Raw genomic sequence first — 8,223 nt, 5'->3', positions numbered from 1 at the left:
AGGAAAGAAAGTAGCAGTCATTCAACAATAATTCAACAATAAGATCAAGACTTGATCTTAGCTTATAAGAAACTTTGAGGACGTTGACTCCATAATTAGACACACTTTAGAACATTCTTTGAACTTTTGCTGGAAGTATGACAAACAAATCTCTATAATACATTTCTAGTAGTGTTTTGGTCTGTTCATTTTATTAGCCACTGCATGCAATTACTCTATTTGACTTTCAAAGTGTGGCTGAATGCTAAGTAAAATGATTTCACTGTTTCCCTTTTAGCCTAACCAGTAAGGCCACAATATATATAAGCAAAGACAAAAATCTAAACCATACTCTAATTCTTGTTGCAGCAAGAAAGTTACATAAATTCTCTTTTTTTATTTTTTGAGAAATGCAATAACCCTTGGCATATTATGTATCTGTACTGAACTACATAATTACACTGCATACAAGAGACTAATACAGACCATAAAAACAGACAAAGTGCTGAAAAGCACCAAAACCCAAGTCCCTCAAGCTACTTCAAAGCCATATGCATGAGTATACAAGACCATATTTCTGAGAATTAAGACAAGAACTGTAACTTCTTCAATAGCACTTATTAATACTGATTGCTCTCCAAGCCAGAAAGCAGAGATACTAGTCCCTTAAACATTTAAGGAAACTATTGTTTCCCTCTACGTGTTTGCAGAATTTGCCATTGGTGTTCACAACCAACACAGGCTTCAGTGTCAATCTGCAGTAAAAAGAGACAATAGAATATACAGTATCCAATAAATATTTCAAAGTCTTTTTAATGAGCTGTGCTGATTTGTACCTACCCCTCCTCATAATGAGCTAAAGCAGAAAAACATCTAATTGTTCAAAGCCGCTGAAACTGCAACTTGGAAGAAAAACAACTGTTGTATAACTGACTGGTCAGTTATTGGCACTTACTAATTCCAGCTAATGCTTTTGTCCTAGTAATAGAAGATCTGTCTGCACAAATGACAACTGTCTCTTTCCACAGAATTCTACTGGCTCATAAATGCAACATTCAAGGTAGAGCTTTTGCAGGCGGCGAATTAAGAATTAACTTAATGCAAACCTTCAACTTCAGAAGTGTGCAAATTACATAAAAAGAAGTAACTTTGTTCACACTGTTCTCTGGACACATACACAGAAGTTCAAACAAGCACGAACAAAACCATAAAAAAAAAAATTGTTTTTAGAACACTTGGCCAGGGATGCATACGAAAAAAAGAAAATGTGACTTATGCAATATGATTTTATATACTCCCTCGCTTTCTGTATCTTTCCTGAATTTTCTCTTCTGACCTTTCATCTACACGTTTAAAGTGCCTTTAAGCCTCATAAAAATTCTTGGACTCAAGAATCCTGTATTTGAGTCCACTATGTTTTGCTTAAACTTGAACAGAGTATATGACCTGCAAGTCCCAATATCTTAACAGCTAGGCATATGCTCCTTCCAGAATAAGCATACAGGCATTGTTTGGTGTATTGTGAACCATCCAGGGGATTTCTCATTTATGCATTTTGACACTGCTGCAAGATCCATTCATTCAGTATTTTAACTTATGTGGCCTGCATGACTCACCAATTCCACAGTACCCATCAACATTCAATGCATAACCTTCACAACTAACACAACTTTCCACATATTATTCCAAATGGAGGCACAATACCATAATGCAAACCATTGCAGAACTTTCTCTTAGACATTTAGAAAGCATAGCTCATCTTCTGTATGCCCCCTTGTTGAAGTAAAAATCAGCTAACTGAACTGGAAGACAAGAGCTAGGCTTGAAAAATATGGCTTTAGCAAAGATAAAACTTACAAAAGTTTCATAAAGATAAAACTTATACAAGAGGAAAACCTGAGGTTAGAATAAGGGAAAGTGAGAAAAAAGAAGCAGTGCTAGAAGTAAATATTTTCCTCATACCACTGAATTCTTTGCTTTCATAGACTATTCTTGATTTTGTACTGTCATACTTAGTAATGCATGTGTTAAAAACCACAAACTCAGACAAAACAGGATATATTCACAGAAGAGAAAATTTGCTTTCAATTTAGGGAATGGAATATGTTAGTAAGACTTTCTGCAACAAAAAAATAAAATTTAATGTTTTATTTTCATCATTTTTTACTTTTTGCAGCAAACACCAATTAGACACAGCACAAGTCAGCATAATAACAGCCCAAACAGAAAAAAATAAGGAAGTACTTAATTTTTTATAAGCATAAAGAAGTCAAACATGAGTCATACACTTTGGCAATCTCTTAAAGACACCAAAAGTTTCAGAGCACAGAAGCCAACATCTGACATCAACATTTCAAAGATATTACTACATGTAGCAGTTTCAGATTTGTGAACATCTTATCCTGAAGGCTATTTATACATCAGATGGAAATGGCTTCAGAAACAGTTGTACCTGTACCTTAAAAGAAGAAAAAAGAAAAAAAAAAAAAAAAATGATTTGAGAATTCTGGGATATTCATTCAGTCAGCGAGACATTCATTCCATCACAATGCCAGGTTTAGATGAGAGTTTGTTACTCCACATAGTTCCTATAAACTACTTCAAAAAGATGCACAAACTATTCATATTTGTGAGCAATTCTCTGCCACATATCCTCAGATGCTGCTGGATCAGACTGGAGAAATTAACTAGCCATCCTGAAAAGCTGTTTTTCCATTAACCTCATATTTCTTATTGTACACTACTAAAAAGTAGGTGCTGCATTCTTCTGAAAGTTTCTGTAGTACATTCATGGCATTTTAGTCAAGAGTAACCATCATGAATGTGGAACCTGCTAACAGCAGGTTACAGTAGCAAGCAACTGTTTTGTTTCACAGAAGAAATGCCTGGGTTATGTTGAAATATGCAAAATGTATATATACAAAAAAATCAAACACCAAGTTTAGGTAGAACTAAGTAGTAAAACAAAACTGTATCTTTAGCAGTCACACTCCAGCACACTCAACAGTAGTGAAGAGGAAAATAATAGAAAGCCTAGAATACTCCAAATAAGGAAAAACCCACGTGCTACAACTATTGGCATAACACTGAGATATTCAAGGGGCTCCACAGGGGATAAAACTCAGTCCAGTAGCTAGGTCATTGCTAGCCCTGATAAACTCCAGGACAAACTACTGAGGCATGCTTACATTGCACTGTAATCCATGCAAGCTTGCAGGCTCCCTCTCACTTAAGAGCAAGGCAATTGTTTCCTAACCAGAGGCAATCTAGATATCAATATAGTCATAATAATGAAATACAGTTCAGCATTCAACAATGAAACACAGTGAATTTCAATGTATCCAAGGTATGGTTAATCTGTAACTCAAGTAATCCACCCATATACAATGACCATTTAAGCGTCTATTTTCATTCAGTTTGTTCCTAAAGAAGTCATTCCACTCAGAAGAACAGAGGTTACCCCTCAAAAGTTAAAAGCTATTTATTTCTCCAGTCTAACAACTCTTGCTGCAGACACAGTTAAGACTCTACTTCACAACACTCAGACCTTAACTATACCCCTGACTGCCACCCCTATTTATAAAAGGTATTTCTAAACAATGTTCTTGTGTTAGTCTCTCCAATTAGTTTTCCAGTAGTCAAGTTTTATGCATTTCTCAAGACATATATTCAAGCATCATTACATCCCAAAGAACTGCAAAGACTGTAGTATCACAATTTAGTGAAGGAAGCACAGGTAGTTGCTGTTCTGTAGCCAAGTTATTGAAGGTCCTCTAGGGATTTGGTTTTGTTTCAGCCATTTGTTTTATTATTTAAAAAACAAGATTCCACACCATAAATGCTTACTATGCAAGCACAGCATATACGTACTTTCTAAGAAAACATGTTTCACAATCTACCATCACTCCAACCTCTTAGTCCTCTCAGCAGCCAGGTGGCAGGAAAAACCCAGTGCTTCCAGTTTGGTTGACTGTCCTATCTTCTTACAGTATTAGGTTAGTTGATTTACGAAACATCACTGTAAGTAGCAGTATGTTTAGGAAGCGATGGTGTAGGGGATGACAGCAGCTCATGAAGTGAGGAATTCCCAGTTAAGCTATGGGAGATGAAGTTACTTTAGAACAAAACATTTATTGCAACTTCTTCCTTACAAACACAAGTTTATCTTCCTAAAAACTTTGTGCCCAGTGACTGAACTTATTGAATTATACTTGGCCTGAGAAATCTACTGCTGACTGGAAACACTACACATACACGTTGATAGAAAAGTCTTTTAAAGCAGTTGTACAGCTTATTTTGTTCCACTGAGGGAGGAGGATAAAGAAAAGGAAAAAGAGCAACCATCACTCACATTAAGAAGTTCTGCAGGCTTAATATACCCTGTTCTTCATCCGACTAGTACATTTCAACCTCTTATTCCCTCCCTTGAGTAAAAGAATTTCTCTAATCTGCATGGATCCTCCTCACCCATTTAACTGCACATTTGATGCATCTGTTCTCATGAAAGCTGCTGCTTTCTTCAGGAATTTTAAAAATTTGAGTGGATGTACGTGGGATGAGTGCAGAATTCCTTCAACTCCTGCAAAGACACCTCTGAAGCAACATATACTGGCTCTGTTCTAAAGAAAGACCATCAAAGAAAGAAAACAGTAAAAGCTATTTTTTAATCTAGTCATCACAAAAATAGATTACACCATACATAACTGTTAGCACAACATGCTAACTACAGTACTTCAGTAGAAATTAATATTTACCATACAGAAAAAGTTGTCTTTACATTTCTCTATTTAAAATAGTGGCTAGCAAGATGTTTCTTAGAAAAATCAAAGAAGTTTTACAGAACTATTCAAACTATAAAATAATCTTTCACACTTTTATCAAGTAGAAACTAACAAAGTCTTCCAAACACACAGGCTGGCAGCACTAAAATCTCTTTTGCCAAGAAACAAAGCAGTATCATTTGGCATTTGTCTGTTTCATTGCCACCCCTCAGAACTACTGCTTCTGTGAAAGGTTCTTTCTGAAGAAAGTATCTTAGGAAAATGCAAGATCTCTTTATATAGAAATGTATGAAATGCAAATGCAGACTCCTCCTTCCACCTCTGTATCCCTTCTTTGTCCAAGAACTGTTGAAGTGGCAGAAACTTCCTCTATTTAAAGAGAATAATCCTTTCTTTTCAATGACACGGTTTTCAAGGTATACTTTAAGTTTTACTTACCGTTTGAATCAGAGTCTGAGAGCTACCTTCTTCTTGGTACCTACTAACCAAATCCAAGATGAAAAAAAAAATAAAAATACTACTAATGACTCCAAAGACAGAACCTCCACAGCTTATTACACACAAGTGAAGAAAAGCCATGACAGATATGCAGGCTCACTGATGACATCCATTTATACTATTATTTTTAAAGTGCCTCAGGTCATCTAGTTAGCATTTCAAGCCCTGACATTCAGATATGAAACAAAATCAAAGGTCAAACCCTTTATCTTGTAACTGGCAGCAAAACTGCAAGATTATGGTTCAAAGCTGTATTGTTTCCAATCAACTAATGAGGAAACAAGACAAATGAGAAGCTGGAAATCAGAAGTTTCAGAAAGACAGACAAGAAAGAATTTTATGAAGATGCAGACTCCCACATCATAGGGAGAGGAAATTTCTACTACTGCAAAGTTATATAAATAAAATTCCTGAACAGTAAATCATACTTAGAACAGGAAAGCAGCAGGCAGCAGAAGCCACGTAACTGATAAGAAAGACAGTCAAAAAAGAACATGCAGCATGCAACAGACGCTTTTCTGAGAACTGTAACTATCAAAACATGATTTGCCTTCATATATTTTATTAATTTAGGAACCAAGAATGTAAAGTTCCAGCTGAGGTTTCTCCTACAGTTAGGATTTATAGAGTTCTCTTGACCCTTCTCATTGCACATTTCCTGTAGTGCAGTATAACATGAGTTCATTTTTGTACTCTTTTCTTCCTTTAAGGTACTTCCCTCTATTTCATTAGTTTCACAAAACACACCCATACCCCCATATAAAGCTTACCAAAAATTATCCAAAAAATTAACGAGCCATTAGGAAGGAAGAGGGTCAGTCAAAACTTGCCCATATAAACTTTGTTTCCACAGGAAACCAGGCCAAAAGTCTACTAGGCCACAATCTGTCAAGAAAACACACCAGTCTGAAAAGAAAACATTAAGAGTTCTTGTACTTCTGGCAAGTAGAACGTTTAACTGCGGATGACAGAAAGCACACTTGCAACGGGAGGGGAAAGAATGAACAAGATTAGGTCACAAATAAGGAGAAAGTTCCCATAGTTTACTCACTTTCTACATTAAAGGCAGTTCTCAAATGTATATATTGTTCAAGGATTGTAAGGCTTATTTTACTGCAATTATCTAAACACAGTGTCTCTTTTAAGGATTTCTACCTCATTAGTACAGTTAGATGACGCCCTTCAGCCTCTTTACTATAGCATCATCCACCCTGGCTCAATCTTCTTTCAGTAGCAGATGGAACTAAGTATTTGACTTTGCACTGAAGTGGATGAAGAGTGATCACATAAATCCATTTGCTACATAAGTTGCAGTGCCACTCAGAGTGGGAATGTAAAAAAAGCTTTGTGATTAGTACTGCAGTGATCTTGCAGATATAAACTGACTCAAGATGGTTACTGCCAAAGTTTTTACCTCAACAACAAATAAATGAGGATCCATTAATCACTACTGTGCAACGAGTTCTCTCTCTCTCTCTCTCTCTCTCTATATATATATATATATGGAATTCCTGCAAAAGCTGTAACAAGAATCCAAATCTGCTGTTGAAACACCCTGGAGGCCCCCAAAGCTGAGAAGAAATAAGACACATCAATGTAGCATCCAACTTTATTACACAGACATAGGTACACAACCCTTTAACTGCTAAATTGTATTATTCCCAGTTGTTACTTCTAGTACCTTAGAGACAGAGAAGAGCATGTGAGTGCACAGCCACTGTGATGCAAAGTCCAGTAGTTTAGCTGACGCTGTCAGAGAAGACTATTTGAGCTAAGCTGTTGGACTTTGTACTAAAGCAGCTGGAAGTACTTGCACATGTTTTTGTTTCGTTTTTTGGGTTTTTTTACCAAGAGTGCTACAAGCTTGGGTAACTATCAAAGTTGACAAGTGAAGCAAGAAGAACTTAAGTCATCGCAACAAGATGTCAGCACATGTCAAGCTTCCAAATATGATCATTCACTTGTTCAGAGATCCAAGTAATTATAGCTAAATTACATGTAAATCTCTGCTCTGATGTAACAGATTCTAGGTAATATTCCTGAACACTAAGGGTCCACTAAGCTTACGTACATGCACTTTCTCCAGAAATCTCATTGACAACTGAAGGCAAACGAGGATAGAATCCAGCCTCAAAATACAATGTACCTCAAGACTTTTTAGCCATTATACAGGTAAGGCTACTGTTCCTCTAGCACTCGCCCTAACTAGATATCAAAATACTTCACAGAAGGTTAATGAATTAAGCCTCAACACACCCAGTGGCTTAGCATCACCCTATTAAGGATGAGCCCTGAGGCACAGAGAGGAAGGATAACCAAACCGAGGCCACACATACGCATATACACGTAAGATCAACGAGGCAGGACTAAGATAAGGGTTGTCAATCCAGAAAATTTAATGTATTGACACATAGCAACTTCACCTGTATGCAACAGAACCAACATGGGTGCAGGAGAAGAGCAGGGCAACGAGTGAGAAAAAGTCACAGAATATCAGGTTGGAAAGAACCTCTAGGATCATCTGGTCCAACCTTTCTAAGCAAATAATGACCTAGACTAGGCGTCCCAGCACCTTAGAGGTGTCCAAAAGAAGGAAGCCCAGGAACCGAGAGGGCCGCGAGGAGTGGGAGGGGAAGCGCACCCAACCGCCTGGACTCTCATCACAGCGCAGAGCTCACAGAGAGCCTTCCCCCAGGCAGGTCCTGGTTCCTGCCACCCCCCAGCCCTATCCGGTCGGAGGGCCCTGAGAAGGACACCCCCCTACACACTCCTCTCTCCTCAGCCCATAGCGCCGCTCCTCAGCCGCCTGCTCCTACCTTGGCCACGTAGTCCTTCACCTCATCCAAGTCTCCGTTTTTGAGGGCCCACATGAATTCCTTGTCAGACATCGCGGCCGCCAGGCAGAGACGCGGGCAGGCGAGGCGAGCGAGGCGGCGAGGGGCCGGAGGCACCTCCGGGGAGCGAG

At 38.1% G+C, this 8,223-nt stretch overlaps 1 protein-coding gene across 1 annotated transcript in view; it reads right to left on the bottom strand.

The window, feature by feature from the left end:
• Window positions 1-8,217, bottom strand: part of LOC104411231 (myotrophin-like) — a gene marked incomplete at its 3' end in the record, with an annotated part of 26,075 nt that extends 17,858 nt beyond the window's left edge. The window contains exon 1 of the mRNA XM_010021605.1: window positions 8,075-8,217. Coding sequence (XP_010019907.1) covers window positions 8,075-8,146 — 72 coding nt within the window. The remainder of the gene's footprint in view (window positions 1-8,074) is intronic.
• Between the last annotated feature and the right edge of the window lie 6 nt (window positions 8,218-8,223).

Source organism: Nestor notabilis, unplaced genomic scaffold (genome assembly GCF_000696875.1).
Source record: "Nestor notabilis isolate BGI_N333 unplaced genomic scaffold, ASM69687v1 scaffold29639, whole genome shotgun sequence".
NCBI classification, from domain to species: Eukaryota; Metazoa; Chordata; class Aves; order Psittaciformes; family Psittacidae; genus Nestor; species Nestor notabilis.
Note: the sequence above shows the minus strand (reverse complement) of the source record. Positions and strands in the feature narration are given on the sequence as shown.